Below are 22,530 nucleotides of genomic sequence, written 5' to 3' on the forward strand. Positions count from 1 at the left end.
ATTTGAACATTAAATTTGAAATTCCTGGCATTGCATTAATGTGCATCACCACTTTTAAGTTTATTGAGAGACCAATTTTTCTGGGTTTAATTTAATTAATACCAGTCTTACATCTGCTCAGCAGCAATCCCGAGAAAGCTGCTCTAAGATGCTAGCGATTACACCAAACTTCTTGTCTTTATTTGTAAGTACTATTTCACAGTATCAGCTGCCAGCTGGTACCCTGAATTCTTTTTCTCAACAGTACAACACTGAAAAGGAACAATTTGTTGTGTAGGAGGTCTAAAATTGTGGTCGTTAAATTACCATCCAAGTGGACATGCTTACAATGCCATTCAAAAATGTTACTTAACTCTCTGCAATGGGAGAAGTTTTATTCTCGCATGCAGCGATACCCCAAGTGAGCTGTTACAAATTCATGTCCATGATTAATGTTGGACAGACCTGGCCAAAGCAGAAATATCTTTACTTTAAGCTTAGAGAAAGACTCAGGGTGTAGCACCTATTGTGTCACAGTAGGGAACAAAGTATTTTCATGAGCCGTTGTCACGGGAGCAGCATTTCTGCTACATGAGAAACAAGCAAGGTTAATTTCATACTGATTTCAATAACTTTTTGACGACTATAATAGAGAAAAGCAGCATAAAAATATCCATGGTGTGCACAGAATTTGGCACCAGGGAAACCAGTTCTGTGAAGCAGTACATCTGCTGCTCTTTTCAAAAGATTTTAAAGCATTTCTGTTTAAGAGACCTCCTATGGACTCATTTAAAGGCTCGAATGTGCCCCAGTAGTTACTGCGGCAGCAACGGTATATATGGAAGAGTGGGGTATGGGCTGTTTCCAAGGGAGAGAAAGTATGCCTTGTGCTACTCTGAGAAACACCCCGGGAGGAACAGTCGATGTAAGCCCTAACTCGGCGCAGAGGCATGCCGCCACCACTGTCCTCACTGGGTGTCCCTTTGCAGCCAGCGAAGACTGGACCCCCCGTGCAGCTGCAGCAGCCATAAGGGTGGGATCCCTGCACATAGGCACAGAAAAGGTGCAGAATAGCCCACCCTACGTATGTCTCCTCTTGGATACCAGGTTTCACTTGCAAAAGTGAGACCTTTCTGATAGCTTTAATGCAATTAATAGCTTGGTCCTGTTCCTACTGCAGTCAGTAACAGGAAGGGCTGTCCTGTGGGTCCTAGTATCAGGATTTAGTGAGGAACCTTCTCCTCCCCTGCTCATTCTCTGATAGGCATCTGCTGTGACCAGCTCTGCTTTTAAGCCCTCTTGCAAAGTTTATCTGTAGGTGCGAGGATTTTACAAATCCAACAAAGCCCCGAGGAGACTTCCACCTCCCTTGCAAACAAACACAGAGGCCAGGGAAAGATTTGTTTCCAAGAAGAAGACAAGTCATATTTCAGAGAAAACCAAATGCAAATCAGAATCATTTACAGAAGTTGTCTAGCCCTGTCAGAGCGGCTGGTTCAACCCAACTCATGGTGGCTCCTACGAAACACCTGGCTGGGCAGGCTCCTGCAGCGACAGGAGCCACGCAGGATGTGCCAGGGAAGCAGAGTCGGAGTAAGAGGTAGGAGACGGCAGGAAAGCTTCAGGCAGCTCATTAGGAGACCCCAGTTACCTCTCTTTGAAAACTGCCAGAAAGAAGTTGGCATTTTCTCCAAAGAGAAAAGCACTATTGAACATATCCTTAGGTTTTTTTGCTACATGTTTTGGCCACCTTTTGCTCCAGGTGTACCACCAATACGCACAACCAGCAATAAAGCACACATAAAGAACAAAGATCTAAGTTCTTGTTCCAGTTAAGTTCTGTTAATATAGTTACACACAACCTAACAGTCCCTGAAAAGCCCAGGACTTAAGAGCTTTAAAAAGACAGGTACTTCAAAATCAGATTTCCTTTCTTTTATCTGTCTTGTTTTACAGGAGAAGTGTGAGGGAAAGGTAAAGAACAGTTGATAAAAGCACACTTTAATTTTCAATATGAACTCTAGGCACTGACTGGACATTTAGGAAAACCACCTCTCTCCCTCTGCAGTGCTGCCATAGTTATCAGAAAGAGGGAAGCACCGGGCAGGTTGCTGTGGGCACGGGTGCTGGTGTCCCAGCCATCGCGCTCTGCCGGGGCCTGACGGCCCCTCCCTTCAATGCCTCTCATAAGGGCTAAGGAGACGAATGTGCTTACTGCAAGGGCAGGTTAATTGCTCTCTTTTTGAAAAATCTTGTTGCTGAACTTGAACTTTAAGGATAATTATGAGGCACGAGGCAGCTATATTCTTTTCTGGAGTGTGTTCCGAGGTATTCATGATTAAACTATCGAAGTCGAGGGTGCATAACGAACTGTTCAGAGCAAATGAAGCTGACTAAATATTTCAAGAAGTGGTTTTGTTCTGGTGTTTTCTTGTGTTTCGTTAGAGTTGATTTTCAAAATGCTTAGGCCTCATGGCTCCATCTAAAATAATTGGGAATTGGCAGCTTCTTATTACCAAACCAGACACTCTAAATCCGCTTTAAAATATATAGATCTTTTTTTGTTTCTCTTTTTTTGCTTCTCTTTTTTTGCTTTTTCTCGTCGTAATTTGAAAGAGAAAAGTGAGAAAAATGAACAGAACGTTTCTCATTGTTTATCACGCTAGCCCCAATCTTTTAACTTTTAAATTCCATACAATATAAGCTCCTTGTCACAGAATAATTCCCTCTGGAATTATTTTGATAAGAATTATTTGCCAGTAGAGTCGTGTGAATAATTGATTTTTCAGTTCACTGACTGAACTGAAAAAAACTGGGGGGAAAAAAATCATTTGTGTCAAATGAAATGTGTAGTTTTATTTTCAGGTTTTAAATCCCCTTTTAGAAATTATTTTTGACAATTTTTTGAACAAAAATATTTCCAAGGGAAAAATCGTGCCTTGAGTTTTCAAAAAAATTAGTCAAAAGTATTTATTAATGTGGGTTGAATTCTGAAGATACTTTTAGCCATCCCTGACAGAAGTGTCTTCTGTGAATAATTTATACTTCAAAAATACTAATCCTTTCTCTTGCTGAAGAAAGCTAGATGAAAAGTGAGCAGTTTGTGTCTGTGCATAGTGTTTTGAAGTATGCCAAAAGCAACTTAGCATCCATAGCTAACTTAGATACTGAAAAAGAGCTATTGGGTCATCTTATCTCTAGCTCTGTTGGTATAACAACACAGCACAATGAAACTATTTGCTGGGACTAATTTTAAACGGTTCAGGAAATAAAGTTCTAACTGTATCTTTTCTTTTTAAATTGAGAAAACATTTCTTCTTTCACCTACTGCATTTCAGTTGCTGACTTCATGTAGAGAAGGCTTGTGTTCTTTTTAAAAAATACCATGTGACTACTGTTTAATTACAGACACTTATTTTTATCTTGAAGCCATTAAACAGGCTAAATTCTGCAAACATTTTATTATGTTTTATTAAAGTCAGTGGAATTATACAAAGATGGGAAAATTACAAATGCTCTTTAGTATGAGAAAGCTTGAGATAGATGATATCATGGGTCAAATTTACTGGCTTTTTACCAAAGAAAAATCTGAATGTAGTAAATTAATAGATGGTCTGTGGGTATGACTCCTAATGGATGACCTGGTCTTCTCAGAAGTGGGTGGCCAGAGCTAGGCAGTCCTATTCACTTATCAGATGCAGCTGGAAAGGAGCTCTTAGACCTCAGATGGGAACGGGAGAGGAGACCTGGCTTCTGGCATTGGCCTTGGAGCAGCGAGTGGGAGACTTGTATGGACATGCACGTACACTTGCCCATCACAGTACCACCAATGCTGACTGGTTTTCCCCCAGTGCTAAAACAGGTCTGCTGCTGGGTTTAATGCTTGCCCTAGCCCCAAACTCACGTGACATGGGACAGGGGACTTTGCGTACATCTTTGAGAAATGGGGTTGATGATACTGCTTTGGTATTACTCTAAGTTTAAGTGACAAAGGACCGGTAGTTTCAAAGCAAAGTCTTAAGATTCTGACCTGATGTCAGGACTAGAATAAAATAGTGATCGTTTTTGGCTTCAAGTGCACTGAAACATTTATTATTCATGTTTGTTTTTAACAAATACTGGGTAAATCAAAGAACGTTCAGACAGAGGCCAGAACTGAGCTGTACTGTCCACTGAGGGGTTGGGAACGTGTTTTTGCTGTCTATGAAAACAGACATGCTGGGAGGTCAAATTTGATCCAGTGACTATAATATTCTATGTACCAGAAGAACTAAACAACTTCATTTATATTTCAAATGTTTCAAATCAATACTTCCCTTCATATTCTGTGACCCCCACCAGGAAACTCTTATAACTGAAAATTCTAGGAATAGATTGCAAGTTACAAATAATATAAGACTGTCATAGGGGAAAGCAAATTGTGAAATACTGCTGACAAAAACAATCAGTATATGTTTATACTGAAGAACAAACCTTTGCAATTCCATCTTGTATAACATAGCTTTTAAAATCCTATACAAAATTTTCAGTTTTCCCTAAATGTCAAGCAGGCTTCCTCAGCCTCAAACTCAAATGGAAAATGTACAGGCTGTTTCCATTCTCAAAGAATGTTTGAGCTAATCTGGAAGTAAAATGTATGCATATAATATAAAATAAATATAATACATAGCTCTATGAACAATACTAGAGAACTGATAGATACAGGTAAAGAAAGAACGTAGATTTTAAAAAAAAAAGTCATTAATACAGGGATGTCTAGCAGCATCTATTTCTCAAGCAGGAGCTTATTACAAGAAATAGATCTAGCAAGATTGGACAGGATCCTGTTGGGGGCATAGACAGTCAGATAGTGAACAACATCTTCCTTGTATTAAAGCATTCTTCAGAGCACAGACTTAAGGAGACCGCTGTTCAAAATGAATTGTTTTTTGTTTGCACACTGATAGAGAGTTGCCATCCATTGAAAAGAAGAAGAGGGATTTGTCCAGAAGACCTGACAAGTAGGAAGAGACAAGGTGCCCTGAGAGGATCCTAACAAGAACTCTTTCATGACACAGAGCTTTATCCTTAATGAACTTGCACATAATTATCAGAAACCTCCTGAATTATGCAAATAAAAAAACCAAAACCAAGAAGAAAGGATAATGGCCACTTTAGTAGGAAATATTTTCGTAAGTAATACTGCTGCGGATGAAGGAGTTAGTGTTTGTGTCTGATATGTTTTAGTGCTGTGTTCTGTCGCTTAGACACTGAAAGAGTTGCAGAGAAGGAAGGAGACAGCTCCACTGGGATTTAAGATGGTGCCCACAGCAGTCATGACCTCCTGTCCCCATCAGTACTGCTCATTGTCTTTCCTCATTTATTCTCGTGCCTGCTCAGCATCTCCTCCTGTTGACCTACACAAGCCAGGAGGGGAGCATTACACAGGACTTAGAAGTGTCCCCAGATCTTGTTAAAGCTGTTCTCTGCTTTCACGTTGGGCAGAAAACCTCAAGAGAGGAAAAGGGCAGAACTTTGAGGATTTTCTTCTATATACAGATTTATCATGATATATAGCAAATTGACTGAACCAAACGACTTAGTGGCCATATAATCATATCACAAAGGGAACAAGCTTCTGGCACCTGTCCAAGCTTCTTGTAACGGAAGTTGATTGTAGCTTTCAGAATACAACATTTTTATTCCTTTTTTTTTCCTACGCAAATCACTCCTGTGTTTTGTCTGTTTTACCTGTTCATGATAATCTCTTGTGTTTTCAGATGCCGACCTACCTCTGAAGATCAAGAACTTGATAAAATGAGGGAAAAAAGTCTTAGTCTGTAACAGACTCCTCTTGAGATGTGTGCACTGCAGACCACGAACACCGGTAACACCCATGACAAAACAGCTGCCCCCCCCCCGGTGTTATTGGCACCCGCCCCTGCAGGTGCAAGGCAGGACAAGTGCCCTGGGCTGCTGCCTACAAGTCTCTTAGGATGAAGTCTCACCTATGCCTCACGGCAATTCTTTCCCTCTTCTGTTTGCCTAATGTAGTTATAGCAGCTGAATTTTCAAACCTGGATTCTTTTAAGATGTGCTAAGCTTATGAGGATATAAAAAAGTACACATTTTATGTGTTAGGAATTAGGGGGAAGCTCCTGTATAGAGGGCATTGAGACTGGACTTTGTGTTCTATTAATTGCGTTTGCATTGCAGCAACATTTGCACAACACTCCAAAAGGCCTCTCTCCTGTTACAGCATACACTCAGCCCATTTTAAATTGCAGAACCTTTTCTCTGGGAGTAAGCCCTTTTTTTGGTGGTCCTAAAATGTGCAAGAGATTTTTCAAAAGTCCTGGTATAATAAAACAGAGTCAAAATTTATAAAACCCCCAATTTTTTCCAAAAGCCAGCACTAAACCACCTTTAGGTCATTTCATTTTAAGTGCCAAATGCCTCTAAAAATGTAACGTGATGCTCTTTGTATGAAGCCTTTAGACAGAGCACCTGTATCCCCTCTCCACAATTCACAGGCAGGCTGAATATCAGCCACACAGTAATTGTGCATTTGTTAGTCAAAACCTGGGTATGACTGCACAGTGAGGAAACCCAATGAACTACATTAAAAGTATATACTTCACCTGCTTTTGGAATCAAGACACAAAACCCTTTGTCATTCTGGTGGTATCACTCTCCTGCATCTCTCCTATTTGAAGCATGTATATTTTATGAAGCATTAACAGACAAACAAACAAATGCATAGACCACAAAATCCAAAGTCTGCATTAGTCTCCAGAAGTAGCCATTGGAATGAGGAGAGATTTCAGAATCTGATCTCTCAATATAGTGACTCTGTGTCTGTAAAAAGCAAAAGTCCAGATGTATATTTTAAGATATCAAGTCTAAAACATGAGATATTCGTACATGTCAGAACTGAAGCTGCTGCCGTCATCCACCTGAAAGATGGAATCTCAGAAAGAATCACCATGTTGAGTGTTACTTCTGCACTGACTAACTGATCTACAGCTGATGAGAAGGCAAAATGATGCAAACTGGTTTGGGTGTGTGAAGACTCTACATTGTTAAAACTTTCTTTCGAGATATATACAGTAGAAGAGAAATTAAATGTTATTTTTCTTTTCCCTATTCCTTTCATCCTACTGTTTTCCACTCCCCACTCACCATTCAGGAAAAAAAAAAAAATGGAAAAAGGGGGATGACACCCCCCCACCCCCTTCTTTTTTTCCCCAGATCTAGCTTGTGGATTGGATTAAATATTTTCAGTAGCAGAATATTAGCACTTAATGACATTCAGATTGTTTGATCTTTAGCTCATTAATAACTGTAACACACCATTCTGGAACCATAGCTTCCCATCTTTTAATTCTTCCCCTGTGTTGCAGAGGGGAAGGAGCTGCCCTTGCTGGCAGACTGCAATTCCTGTGGGACACAAGTGATTAAAAATATAACTGGCTCCTTGCTGTTCTGCTGTCCTGCTGAAAGAATTATTTCAGGGGCAGTCAAAGGAAGGAAGGGAGGCATGATTCCATAAGCACAGTATCTTTAATGAAGCTTGTTAAATGATAAGCAAATTTTTGCATTGACAAAGAATAATAGGTTTACTTTTTCATTGTAAATTGAGATGTTCCTGCTGAAGGTTTCCATTCCTTCTTTGAGCCACACGGGCAGCGACTGCCCATGCGATACAACTGAAGGAGTGATGATCACCATAAGAGAAGCGAAGACAGTGAGAAATGAGCAGCTGGAGGTACGCATGGTGTGGGAGAAGGGAGGGAGGATTTCCCAAAGTGGGTCACTGACAAACCAGACACCTTCTCATATTGCAGCTCTCTCCCCTGTCCCAACTGCCATTGCTGTACCCTGATCCCACTGGCTCTGCTCCCCCGGTGGTGCAGAAGGTCATGGGACCTGCTGTGCTCTAACTGGGGTGCAGGAATGGTAATTTTTTGAAAAGTTTTTTTTCCAAGTCAATTCTTGGTTGTGCTTACATGGCAAAATGTAAGCTTTAAGTAAGGGAACAAGTGTCCCACAGTTCAATAAATACAATGAGAAGATCTAGAGCCAATTAAAATGTGATAAGGCTATAAAAATGCATCCAAGGTAAGTATGGTTAAAAAACCCCAAACCTCTTGAGTGACCCTCCCCACAAAACGACAGATGGGAAGCATCCAATGGCCAGGACATTTGTGTCGCAGTGAATGCTAGCAGCATACATCAAATAAAACATAAAGGATCAGCTACTGAGGGAATGAATTTTATGTTCCCTCTCCTGCACAAAAGGCTACCAGGGGTTCGTGGACTCCGGTTCATGTTCACATGGCTTGGCCTAGCTTTTCTGAACAGGCCTAAACAAAAGCACTATAGAAGCATTACCAAATCAAAGAAGTTAAAATTATTATGTTTATGACTACTTCAGTAAACACCATCCCAAAGTCTAAAGATTCTTAATGCACAAGAGAGTTAAATGGGAAAATGAGTAAAATCAGTTTTACCAAATATAAAAGTCAGAAACAATAAACGGTCCTGCAACCATTCTGTCTCTGGTAACTTGCATTAAAATATATATAAAGTGTTCTGGGAACTGAAGCAATGCTTCAGTTCAATAAAACTAATGCAATTAAAGAGAAAGAATCCTGTTTTTCCCCTGCTTGCAATTTCAAATGAGAGCTTCCTAAAACTTGTGACCATTGCTGGAATCCAATTCCGGACCCCAGCTTATCAAATTCCCAGCTCTGGCACCATGCCTTTGAGGTATTATAAAGTGCTGCTCATCACACCAGCTCTGTCTATAAATGCTCCAGATAACTTTAAAGTGCAGACACCCCATTTTGAAACAGGCAAGTGTTCACTGTGAATCAAAATGGAGTCACCAAATGTGTGCAGCCTTCAGCCTGCACTTCTTTTCTTGCAAGGCAACAAAGGAAAATGTGTTAGCACAAAAATGTCTCCCTGTAACATTTTTTTAAACTTGGAAAGCTTTGCAGGACAGCGTACCTACACAAAGCTGCAGGTTTCTGAGACCCTGTAGAGCAAGTATCTTATACTGTAATTCATCCTGGGGCTGAGAAACCGCCAGGCTAATGAGCTCTCCTGCAGCCTCTTCCCCTGCAGGTGCTTCCCTGGAAGCACAATCTTAAATCAGACACCGCCATGCCAGATGTAACCCCCCAAACAAACACCAACCCCTCCCTCCCAACGTGGCTTAAGAAAGCCACAGAGTGCTAGCATCTAACTAACTTTGATGAAATTACAAACTTCTTTTTCATTCAGAAACTGAGAGCTGAATTAATTCCTCAGCTTCTTTAATGCTGAGAGCCATGTCTTGGGAATTCAGTATGGGAACATATTAATCTCTCTGATAGGCGATAATGCAATATATTACTGATGCAGAAGCCAGCACGTCAACGCTGTGATAGTGACCCTGACCAGCAGATGACTGAATGGGTAAGGAGAGAAGGAGCTGCTCTAGCTTGAAGGCACAGCCTCAACTTTGGCAGGCAGTCCTTCACTCTTGTCCCGCTACTAATTTTCCAATGCATTACTTTGTCACTTGGGTATCCAGAAATGCTCATTACGAAGGTATGTGACAGCCCCTGATAATACATGTCTGCAACGTAATTGATCCCTCTTTGCAGTGGTGATCTTTAACACTCATAGGGCATGGTAGGTGATTAGATGGAAGGCACTCTTTGATGGTCTCTAGCGTAATACATTACCAGACAGCAATGTGCCAACTATCTATCACTTACAAAATAATGTCATCCCTGAAAAAGGGCCTGGCAGCAGGGGCTAGGGGAGGAAGAACATTTAATTATATTTGTGGACGAAAAGATGTCCCGAGAAGAGTGGGCAGCCTGATTATTTATTGGTTGTTCAAAAGCACTCAACACAATCTAAGAAAAAGATCAGGCTCTGAGATATGGTGGTTCACATTGCTGTTACAGACTCTAGCCTTGAAGTCAAGTTCATGCTGAAGAACAAAATTACCTCTTACAATATGTGGTTTACTTCTGAAAATGAAAAGGGTAAGAGACATATTAGTAATGTTGGCATTAGTGGAGGCAGCTGTTTTTAGATATTTGGTATTTCAGGGATGTGACTTTAGCATCGTTATTAGAAGTACAGCTTACTATATTCCTCTGCTAACTTTCCAAGAGTGAGCAGATGGTTACCCTATTACCAACCATTTGCATTTAACATATTGTAATGATTTATATACCACATGTCACTGAGCAAAGCGAAAACAGTCAATGGGAACTAATTAGTTGAGTGTGAAGATGCATATCTCAATGTATATATCGTTATTGTAATCAAATTTTATCTTTTTGGTTGCTAACAGGTTTAATGTGCAGCATAACAGAAATACTGATGGCAGTTAAACGTGAACCACCATGTCCCTCTGTCATTGGGACAGCATTGCCATCATTAACATTTGTACCAGTACTCCCGTTACATGCCTGTTTTATAAGTGATGGTGCAGGGAGGTCAGATTATAACAATCCATTGTGCTTTTCTAACAATCTTTCTTAAGTGTATTTCAAAGTACTTTATAAATCTTAATATATCAGATACTGGCTCATACTACAGGCCAACACATATCTAGAGAGGGTGGAAGCAGGGATACTGCATGGGAGAGAGGAAAGATACTCTGCATAGCTCCCATGAAGACAAAAAGTGATTTAAGGGTGAAAATGAAAAGAATCACAAGGTCTTCCAGGGAGTTTACAAGGAAGAAGCAGACAACTATTGACATCTGCACAAACATCAAAGTCAGAGGATAGACTCAAGGGTTCAAAGAAAGAGCATAATTTGAGAGAACTGCCTTCCACCACTGGGATATGGGCATGTATGTGTACAGTATGTATTGCATTATCCGTAGTATGTCCTAAGGCCTGATCAGCCTTAACCCATAGCATGAAGCTATGGTTTATCAGCCTCTTCCTGAAATGTTTTTCTTTGTTTTTAGACTTATTTTAAAACAATGGTCATCACCCTTGAAATGTCAAAATAATCATCAGTGAAGTACAGCTATGTTACTCCAGAGTATGGCAGCATTTCCAGCATAAAAGTCATACCAATCATTCCTTTTTTTTAATTGCTACCTGCTTACAAGTCTGGATGAACTATTGTGTGAGCAACCAAATGCTGTTCACGGACAGACTCTAAGGCTTCAAGGACTTGGTGTGGTGCAAAAATTAAAGGTGGTCTCATACAGGAGTGGTAGTATGTCAAGAAGTTCTTCACTTCCTGCTCCCTCCTAATGCCATTAGGATGCCTCCTGCCATTCCGCATCTTTTCATTTCTACCATGTCCCATGAATCTAACCAGGACACAGCTCATTCTCCTGCGAAGGGCTGCAGCTAACATTATGCTTTCCTGAATGCGTCAGCAGCCAGACTCTGCCTTGGGAATGCTACTTGCAGCATAACCCCTCGTCTCCTTTTCCCTGACCATATTGCTGCCTGCTAAATTCACAGCGTTGCTGTTTCTTTCTGTAGCTCTTTTCTTGCTTTTCCATGAACAAGATTATATTCTATGAAAACAGAATTACAGCAGTGTTGAAAACTTACCCTGTTGTTCAGCCCAATTAACAAGATGTTTCACCTGTGTTTTACAGCCTGCTGTGATCAGATAGGGACCACGGTCATTCCCTTTGTGCAGGGGTCACTGGTACTGCTGCGGCCCATTAATTCCAGAGGTGGACTCAAGAGTGAAAGAGAGGAAGGGTTCTCATAGACCCCACGTAATGAGTCTATTAGACCTTGACCTTTACTAATTCACTTTCCAGTTTTCTGTATAGGTATCTCTGTGTGACCGTACCACTGGACCTAGCAGAACTGTCCTGCTTTACATCAGCCTTATTACACAAAGATGAGAGAGGATGAAAATTCTGAGAGGTGTGGTTTTTACTCATTTCTTTTAAACAGAGGCTGGGACAGCCTCCTTACTTGTCCTCCCTCCCTCCTTTCTTTCTTTCCTTCCTTCTGTCCTCCCCTCCTCTCCATCACTTGTTTTCCCTCACTACTCCTACGTGAAGGCATTTGAAACTCATTGATTTAATACAGGTCACTTCACTGAAATTACTCCCAATTTACAGGATGACATCTGAAACTAGTGTCAGGTCTGGTCTCATTTCAGTACTTAACTTCTCATAACGTATAGGCACTGATACACAGCATTTACTACAGCACTGTACTACACAGAAATAAGAGGAAAGGCGGCAAAGTTAACTGTCTTGGTTTCAAATATTTCCCTAAATCACAGTGGAATGATGGCTCATTTATTACAACTAACAAAAAAGATTAACAGAGAGAGAGACAACCATCACCTCTGTCAAAAGAAACCACATGGATATTCTGGGTTCAACTACTACCTTCTGCGGCACTTCACATGCTGAGGAGTATCCAGGAAAAATCAGCTCCTAAGCATGTGTAATTAAGTACTGAAATGGACAAAACTAACGGCAGGAAATCTCACCATGCTGGTACCCATGGAAGAGATCAGAATGTTAAATTAAAAAACAAAATCAAAAAACCCACCTACAAGTTGGTAGTTCCTGTTACTTGTGAAATAGTTGAAAATTTTTAAACTTTTAACACGATAATATGTTGTACCACTCTAGCTTTAACTTTAACCTGAAGGACATCCCTGTGCCAGGAATCATTTGTATATGTGATCCAGGAGATCCTTAAGCTTATTTCAGTGTTTGCATTAAATTGAACTCTTTTGAAATGAAAAGCTTAAAGGAAAGAAAGTTTCTGCAAGATATTGGAATCTCTGATTTATTCAGAAAGGCTCTTTGGATAGCTTTTCAGCATACAAAGCAATACAGAAAGAAAAATTCTCATTTCTTTCATCAGGAGTTTCATCTCTACTCCTTTAATGTTCAATGGCAAAATGAATTATACTACAAAAAGGCTTGGTGCCTTTCCTCAAACGCCCTGATCCTGCACGATACTGAGCTTCCTTGAAAGACAGCTGGGGGAGATCAGTATGGAAATACTTGACATCCTGCAAAAGAGGCCAAGAAAAGATGATCAAATGCTAATGAGCAAAGGTGGTGAGTGAAACCTGGTGATTTAAACCCACTAGTTTCAAAAGCGTATAGCAGAATTAGAGACCTAGTCAGCCGTCCAGACTCTGCTGCTCTGCTCCTGTTCCAGCCACTACAGGACCAAGACCACTCTGAGCTGATGGACAGGACTTCTGTCACCAGGATGGAGGGTGGAAACCAGTATTATTTCAACATGGGCAGGAATAAAACCCACCCAGGACACCTGTGCTGAGTTAATCATTGGAGACTGCTCATGTGTGAATAAACACAGTGACCACTTAATTATTTCAATTCCTGATGATCCTAGATCTGTTTACAGAAAATGAAGGACCATTTTCCTTAATGACATATTACAGGAGATAAATTAAAAAAGCTAATTGCACTTGGGAGTTCAAGATAAATTGACATGCTCTTAAATACATACACTTCTTTTTCTTTCCTGTTCTCTAATGAGTTCATAACTTAATTGGAGAAACTGCTAGATTCCCTCCAAATACTACTGAAAATCTCAAAGGAGAACAAGCTGCTTATGCAAGTGTTCTCATAAAACAGAGAGTATTCAAGCATGGTAAATAAATACTAGAAACAAGAATGGTATTCAGTTGTCTCCTTAAAAGCTTGAAGCCTACATATCTTCATATTGATGGTCTGGTTCTGAGCTGAACATTAATGAAAACATTTTCTCTTATATATAAAACTAAAGCCCTTCTATATATTACCACTTTTCTAGGGCAAAGTTCTGCTTGTACATGCCAGAGTAGCATACAGATTTAATCCAATTAACCCATCCGTAGAATAAGCCAGAGGATGAAACCTGGTACAACCCAGCCTTCACGGTGGCCGTCGGTTGAAGGCTGCAGTGCGAACTCCCGACTCGGGGGGGCAGATCAGCTCTTTTGGAGAGGAAGGGCACTCACCCACCCCAAACCAGCGCAGCAATACTGAGTGGTTCAGACTCACAGCTGGCAAGGGGAGGGCAGGCTGACTAAAAAGACAAAAAAGCCCCAACCCCCTAGGTAGCAAATGTGCTTTCCTTCACGGTAATTTATTCAGATTCTGAGATGGATTTAAATTCAGAAGAGATAATGTGAGAGCAAGAAACTGTTAAAACTGAGGATACTTTTTGCTTGTGTACTGGGAGTTAGAGGTTTCTATTGCTGCTGGAATTGCAACCGTAGCTGAGAAAGGGTCAGAAAACCCTGGGGCTTAAATGCAGAAGCTTCAAGGCGAGAAGAGTATAAAAATAAATTCCAAAGGGCTTAATAACATTGTACAGAGGCTGGGTATTCCGGTGTCAGAAGGAAACTGGTGGCTCTTAGATCAAAACCTAATCACCCCAAAGTAGTAAGATTCTTTGTTTTAGCCAGCTAGTCCTTCTTTCACTGACTGGGGCAATGTTTTTTTACTAGCATCCTGAATTACAGTTAATTTACAGTGTATAAATGTACATGGCACTGACAATATAACAGTTAAAGCAAAAATACTTTGGAATGAATGGGGTTAAACCTTTAGCAGCCTGATCCAAAATCTGCTAGGAACCTTTTCCTTGACTTCAAAGGAATTATTATCAGCATTTTAGTGAACGCCTCTTACAAAAAAAATGTTAACAAAGGGAGCTGTACCTCACAGCTTACTGCCAGGACTGTCCTTGACGTGGAATCGAAGACAGACAGAGCCTGCAGGCAGTCCAGGCCACCTCTGCAGGCAGCAAAGTGAGAGAAACCTTCCTGAGGTTAGCACACAGGACACCCTCTGATTCTCTGCAGCAAGGCCAGATGATGGGAAAAATGTCTGCTCTCTCTTAGTTTCCCATCCCAGAAGACTTTATTTATGCATTAGTCGACCTTTCTAGCCGTTAGGACCATCTTGCTTCAACAGTTAATTAACACAAGTGCCATAATTTAATACAGTTAATGCTACTTGATGCCCTTTAATGTACCTTCCATTAGTGATATTATTGTAGTATTACCCTGTAAATTAAAATGAGATCAAGACTAAGAGAGGCTCTCTTTAATTAAGGTACTGGCACACTGCATCGTCCATTATTCACTAGAAAAAAATCACCCTGATTTAGTGAAGCAGACCATCAGTAAGTCAGAATTAGTTCATGTGGATTATTAGGCTTCTTGAATAATGTGAGCACAATGGGGTTGCTGAAATTGCTAACAGTCACATTTCCTTTTTTCATCATCTTAATAAATACACAATGGAAGTGGTAAATTGAGGATGAATAAACAGGTGGTAACAGAGGAGGTAAGGCATTGAGAGTACACAGGCTTTCATCTCTAATGCAACATACATCACACCAAAATGCAAAGCAATGACAAAACAAACCCTATATTAAGTGGGAAAATCTCCTATCTATAATTCATTGTGAAGTATTAACCACCCCAGCATCTTGTATATTAAATAAGTTGGCTTTAAGATAGATGCTTTTCACTGTCATTGATCCTTAAAATACGGTGTGAAACAAATTACATTTTGTGCTGCCTTTAGAAATACGCTATTATGAGCTTTGGTGATTTTAATTATATTTAACCTATAGGTTATTTTTTTCAGTAAAAGGACTAACTTTAAAATGTGTCTGCTAGCATCATTCATCCACCACATGTCAAGCTCCTTGGTAACGTCCCTTTGTATCCTGTCCTCTTGGAATAGTCTAGTTTGGCTTTACTACATGTATATAAATACCCAGGTGGCAAAGCCTGGAATAAGAAACATTGTAGCAAGAAAAAAAAATAAATTGTAACTTAATTTCCAGTTAACATCCTAAATTAAAGTGCAAGGGCTGGAAAGCTCAGCTGAATCAGGAACAGTGGCACAAAACCCCTGGTAACCCTTGCTCCCCTCCATTGTGTTCCCATGCTCAGGGCATGCCAAGGCACATGACTGTAATGCTGATTTGGAGACTCTTTGGGGGGGGGCCCTATAAGGTTTCTGGTAGGAGACCAAAACCACCTAAAACAAAGTGACAGTGGGCCTGTTGCAAGTTATATTTGGTGCAACTAAATAATCAGGGGCTGTGTACCACAGCCCCACAGCTACTTAGCAGTAAGCAAGCCCATGAAGTCTTTAACAGGAAGGGCTCACTACATATTGAAGGAAAGGCCACCAAATCCCTAAAGAGCTGTTCTTCTCATTAGCAGAAGAGTGATAAGAATTCACATCAGTCTAGTGAGATACTATTACACATCAGATATTTCTTTAAAAGCATGTGTCCAATTACTACAGCATTTAGACAACAAGCATTAGCATCAGATAAGTTCTCCATACAGTCATGCTTCATTTCTATAGATAATTTTTCACAAGATTGCCGTGCCCCAGATGTGCTCGAAAGGTTTCTGTTTCTAATTTGCATGCAATGCACTCTTTTTTTAATCCTTCAGATGCTTTCTTTGATAAAGTACTGATAGTCTAACTGAAGTCAGACTAAGCTCCAAATGGGTTTTCAGATGGGAGCAGATTTTCCTTAAAGCGTGAGGACCTTCAAATCCTGAGCTTTGATATGATGCCTTTGTAGAGCCAGCTTACGTGGAGCCCAATGGAGAAAGGATACACATTAAATAGAACATACGTGTAATTTTTTTATATACTGAGGCTAATTTTACCAAACTATTTCAAACAGTATCTTAAGCTGTCCATGATCCACTTAGCCCTCCCAAGAGAGGTCTGAAAAACAATTTACAATGTAACTAATGAGAGTTACAGTAAGACTTCTTAAAACAGCAACATTTATCTTATACTTTCACACATTAAATCAGTGATTCTGTATGTATGTGTATGTATTTGGTGTGGACACAGAAGACTGTAACTACATGCTAAACCTATGGTCCTAAGAATGTATTTTGACGTCATATAAAAATACATTGGCACTGCAAAAGCACTTCTGCTTTCAAATTTGTACGTGGCATCAATTCATCCTTTATGTAAAGTTAGAGGAGTATTTTTCAATAGATGACATCACAGTAATTTGAGTCTATTTTGATTTTATGTATTGATTTTTGCAATACGGAAATGCTTGTGAACATTGAAAGCTTGTATAAAAGAGGTAGAAAACAGCAAACTCACAACAGGAGTAATAAAAATATAGTCACCAATGTTTTATATAATTGCTGTCTCCATTTTTTTTTCACTCACTCCTGTGTCTGCAAAAAATGCCCTGGCCTTCCATGATACATTAGTTTTTCTGTTCATTTCGATACTTAGTTTCTCTTAAAAAAAAAAAAAAAAAGTTTTTTTTAAAAAGGAAGATATGAACTCTCTATAGAAGAAACAGAGGAGAAGGAAAAGGCATGTTAGAGAGGTGAGTGAATTGCTAATAGAGGAGGTCCCATTTATTTCTTAACAAATTGGCATCCAAGGCCCATGTAAAGGGTATCACCCTCCTGCCTGAGGTCATCAGTCAATTGCTAGTTTGAGTTGGGAAGAAAATTTCCCAATAGGAATGTCATTGCACAGTTATTATTTCTGGGACTATGGCACCTGATACCAGCCACTGCTTGCCCTAGAGGGACTATTTGTCTTGAACCCAGCTGAGTAATCATCTTTGTTATATTCAGATCAGTCTCTCTACAACACTTGTTTTTTTCCATTTTACTTCAGCTTCACTGCATTTCAGAGCTAATTAAAGTACAAGGAATGAACTCTAATCTCTGCCGCCTTCCTTGTTCACAGGCAGCTCATAGCCAGACCTAGTAGGAAGGGTCCGCGCAAGGGCTGCTGTATCAATCACAGCTTACATTAAAGGCCTGAAAAAGTCAAATGATAAAACAGAATCTCTCTTTTTAGTTAACTGCCATCAGCTCAGGCTCCAACTATATAAAAGCAGAAAGTGTCCTAATGCCAGGTTAAACTGCTGAGCCAATGTAAGAAACTGTTGATACTATCCTGCTGATGAGACCTAGGGCTCAAGATCCCAGGCTAGTGACAGCGAACACCTGGGACCTTGTGCCGCCGAGACAAAAACTTCTAGTATGACCAGGAACAGACTTCAACTCAGCCAGATTTCCAATGAACATGTCTCAGCAGAAAACGTCATCATGTTTGGGGAAATAAACAGTTTTGAATAACCTCTAAAATCAACACACATGCCTGTTTCTAAAGGTACATATTCTCTTACCTTCCGTATACCCTTATGTCTGAGATTGCATAAAAGTAGCGTGCCAGGTGTTGCTCATCTACGTATATTTCTCCAGTTCCTGGTCTAAGTAGTCTTATCCTCAGATCCGTGATGGTAAAGAAATCTCTTAACTTCTTGGTTGTGTCAAGCTGGCCATAAAGAGAAGCCATGTTATGAAGCCGAGGTCCAGCAAAAAAAGCGAATCTATCTTTGATTTCAAAGTGGATTATTTTACTATTTGTCATGTACCCAGTAGAGTATTCCTCTGTGCAAATGATTTCTAGGACTGTGTGCTGTGATAAATCCCTCACTGATTTTGGATCCATGTGGAAAGCATCTAAGCAGTCCGTGGCATAGTATTGGTAGGGCTGCCATGTTCGTCCATAGTCGAGCGATTTCTCCAGGATCATTTGGTCTGGACGGCCAGATTCAAAAGTGATAACTATGTTATCTGTGAGCTCAATGGTTTTGTTCCAGGAGAGTGTAATATTAACGTGAAGAGGCTTTGGATAATCCTTCCAAGTTGTGGACTGCCAAAATGTGGAGGGATGTCTTCCTTCGAGATCAAACATCAGTTCCGGAGGATGAGCCAGTTCTTGGGTACTCGCATCACATTCATTATTGCACATGTAGGGATTCCCCTGGAAAAGAGCAAAGCAGCGTTACAAGAGGCACAGTATAGGTGACTGTGACACATAAAGATGTTTCTTGTCTGGTACATGAGAACTGCTGCTTTTTCTCCAGGAGTGAAATCAAGGAAGAAAAAACAAATGCTGGCAAAGAATACCTTTATCTTAGCAAGATTTATCTTGGCCATTTTACCTGTTAAAGTAAATACACACACACACACACACACACACACAGAGAGCACTCTGGCTTCTGTGACATAAACATTTGTCTTAGTATGTTTTAGAGAAAGAAAAGAGTTTATTTACCCTGAATGACTCAGACCAGCGATTGGGTCATGGAAGACTGAGAACAGTAAGCAAGTCTTAATAGCTCAGTAACTCCAACTCTTCCTAGAAAGATGCAGCAGCCGAAGAGAATTTCTATTTAAAACAAGTATGTTCCTCAAGAGCTCCACTCACAAAAGAAGTAATTTTTAGGGCAAGTGGTTTGAGGTCAGCAGTGCAGCACGTATGTACTCGGTATGAACAAGTACCCAGTACATCTTCAAGTTTCCTTTCACCTGGGTGTGAAATTTATCATGCTTAACTGTGCTCCCAGCTTAGCACCAGCTTGCCTTAAAACATTTACACTCGCCACCAAAAGCCATTAGAAAAACAGCGCTCTGCCAGCTCTGGGGCTTGATTCAGACATCTGCCATCTTATTACAGGGTAAGGAAGTACTTCAGGAAAGACTTTTCACAAGGCACCGGCTCCAATTTATCAGGACAAGATAATCCAGCACTTGATTAGGTGGGAGATGTCAGCAGCTCCAGCTGGAATGCTGCCAAGGTGGCTGGAGCTCTGAACTGGGGGCTGAGTTAAAAACAGCAACAAAAAAAGCTCGCCAATAGCGTACAGCTTTTACTGCTGCTTGTCCTCTGTAGCAAGGTGAAAGTGAACTATTCTCTTCCTGGCCTTTTGATGCATTAACTTGCACACTACAATCTTCTGCTTCTTCACAAAGGCTATTTTGTCTGCAGACTGGGGATATCTTGCAGCAATTGCCAAGATATCAGACCCTGCAGGCTGCACTGAATCATGTCTATCTAATTTCAGCTTTCAACAGTACATTAACATTTTGCTACTTGTTCGTTCTGCATTTGTTCCAGAGAGCAACTGCTGTTCTGTATCCTTCCCTCCGCCTTACATATGGATTGTGGAAGAGGCCGTGCCTCTTTTCACTGATGGTCGGGACTGCTGCAGAAAAAGACGTGCATGCCTATACCTAGCAATGCTTGACAGAGGCATAAGTGCAGCTGTTATTGTCATTAATCGGAGTTCCCCTCACCTACCCTGAAAACAGAAGCAGCTCTGCTATGGTAATCAACCTTTTCTTTTCTTATAATTACAGTTATGCTTCTCTCCATCTCAAAGCCTCAGGGCAATGAAGTGATTCAATGCCATCCAGTGCAGGAAATGGGTTTCAAACATTAGTCGCCACCTTGGCCACTGCTCTACTCCTTGACATACTCCCACAAAACACAAGCAAAAGGACTTCTGCGCTCATTTTGACCTCCCCACTGGCAAATTACTCTTACCTGGGCAGGGAAATACTCTTTTCTTTGTCTCTCTCTCTTTCCCATTAATACAGCTGAATGCTAAAACTGACAATGATTCACTGGGACTCAAAGTTAGAAAAAAACTACAAGACAACAAAAAGGGTTATTTGAAAAGCAGCACACTGCTTGTTACACTGACAGCTTCAAAGCATGCAGCTGTAACTGGAAATACTCTGCAAAATGTTGTCTATAATAAGTGCCTGTTACAGCTCTGATTTCAAGCTCACAGTTACTATTTCTATGCCTTCCTTTTGAATAAAACAGTGAAAATAAAAAATAAGTTTCAAGCAGAATAGAGAAGACACCAAATTTTTTATTATTTAAGCTCCATTTAATATATCAGACACAAATGCCAGAATTTGCTAACTTACTTAGGTCTTTTCTTTTCCTTAGGGAAAATACACATATTGTGAAATCTGAAGGTTCCAGACCCTTTGACTATATGTAAATATCAGTTTTGCAGAAAATGCTCAGAGTTGCATAAATCACACCTTTCTGAGGTTTACTAAAAAAATCTGGTCACTTCTGTACCTGTCACCATGAAGCTGCCTGCATACCTATAATGTATATGCTTCTGTCAGCGCTTTGGTAAAAGCAACTTCACTGGGAGGTCATGGATATTGAAACCCAGCAAATAAATGCTCCTGGGTAGCCAGACAGGTGCATTAAGCACTGCTGAGGGATGGCTTTGGTTTCCTGCTCCACAAGCAAGCACTGAGTCTGTTGTGATTCTTCATGTTAAAAACTAAAGCCGCCCTGATCCGCTAGTCCCTGGATGCTGGAGGAGGCATGTTTTATGACTTCCAGCAGGTAACCCGGATTGTGTGGGACGTATTGTTTCTTTCTGTATGTAAGAGTTGATTTCTTTTGCTCCCTTTTTCTTTCCCCTTTTCCTTTATAGCAAAAGCGGAGGTGCCAATATAATCAGAGAACGCTGGGAGACGGGCCTCTAACAAAATACAAGCTGGTGAGAATGCAGTACAAGAGCTGGTAACAATAAGGTACCTAAAATAATGGTGCAGTGAATGCTAAAAATCAGCCCTAGCTTGCTACTGAATAGTAGTCTACACCTCTGCGGGCACAAAGCTTTTCAGGAAAGATGAGGCTATTCCAATTAATGGCAGAGTATAGTGAGAAATGGGTCAGAATCACAGTGCTGTCCTGCACCTGAAACTCTTACCAGCAGTAATGACAGTGGCACAACCTGCCACTGAAACCCTGGGGTAAGGACATCACTGCAAATGAGAATTCTAATAAAAAGCTTCAGCATATCCTCCCCAATAAATTGAATTATTCTTTTAATTTTATAGCATGCAATTCTCTTTTAAGAGGCAAATGATTTGATGACACCAAAATAACCTGTGTGGAGTTCAGTATTCTGGAGAGGAAATAAGGAGAAAAAAAAAACTAAGCTGATATAAGCCGATAAAACAAACGTCCTGAATTCTAACACAGGGAGGGGGAGAGAAATTATGAGTTTAGGTAAGTTCCCCTCTGCCTACTGACACAGCAGTCACTGATGTAATTTTGAAATATTTAACGTGATTTATTGCTTCAGAGGCTTGGAGTCAGATCCCCATTTTCTCTACCAGCAACTTGGCTTTAAACTGCTTTTAATTCACCTTAAAAGTAATTTGCATGTTAAGTCATATTTACATTACGAAAACAGTGTAAAGGGGTCTTACCCTACAGGAACATCCCTTAGTACACTTCTGTATGAAAACAATTAATTTAACTGGGATTAGTTACATATTTTAATGTCTTGATCTCTGTGATAATCCTCTTTAAGACCTCTACCTCAGTGAAATGAATACAACAAAGAGAAACTGTTCCCAATTTGTGAAAACTAAGCCCATTCTGTGTTGGGGACATCTAAAGGACTGAAGCATTAGCAGCTGTAAGTAATTTTGTGACCAGCAGGCAGCCGTAAATAGATCTTCATTTAAGCCTTCCAAGCAGCAGCTCTTCAGCTGGACAAGGTGGAAAATATTTATAACTTTTCAAAATGATATTTAAACCATTAGGAGATTTCTAAATAATTAAACACTAACAAATACTTCTAAACACTTTACTGCCAATTAGTGTAAAAGGTAGCTGAGGCTTTCCCAACAACATGACCATCTAAAAGAAACCCACTATTTTCCTATACA

General features: G+C 40.3%; 1 protein-coding gene across 10 annotated transcripts in view; it reads right to left on the reverse strand.

Annotated features, from left to right (window-relative positions):
• Positions 1–22,530, reverse strand: part of NTNG1 (netrin G1) — a 168,732-nt gene that overhangs the window by 72,767 nt on the left and 73,435 nt on the right. For all 10 annotated transcript variants that reach the window (XM_030032435.2, XM_030032434.2, XM_030032438.2 and 7 more), the window contains exon 3: positions 18,153–18,793. In XM_030032435.2, the coding sequence (XP_029888295.1) occupies positions 18,153–18,793 (641 nt within the window). The remainder of the gene's footprint in view (positions 1–18,152; positions 18,794–22,530) is intronic.

Source organism: Aquila chrysaetos, chromosome 12 (genome assembly GCF_900496995.4).
Source record: "Aquila chrysaetos chrysaetos chromosome 12, bAquChr1.4, whole genome shotgun sequence".
Classification (NCBI taxonomy): Eukaryota; Metazoa; Chordata; class Aves; order Accipitriformes; family Accipitridae; genus Aquila; species Aquila chrysaetos.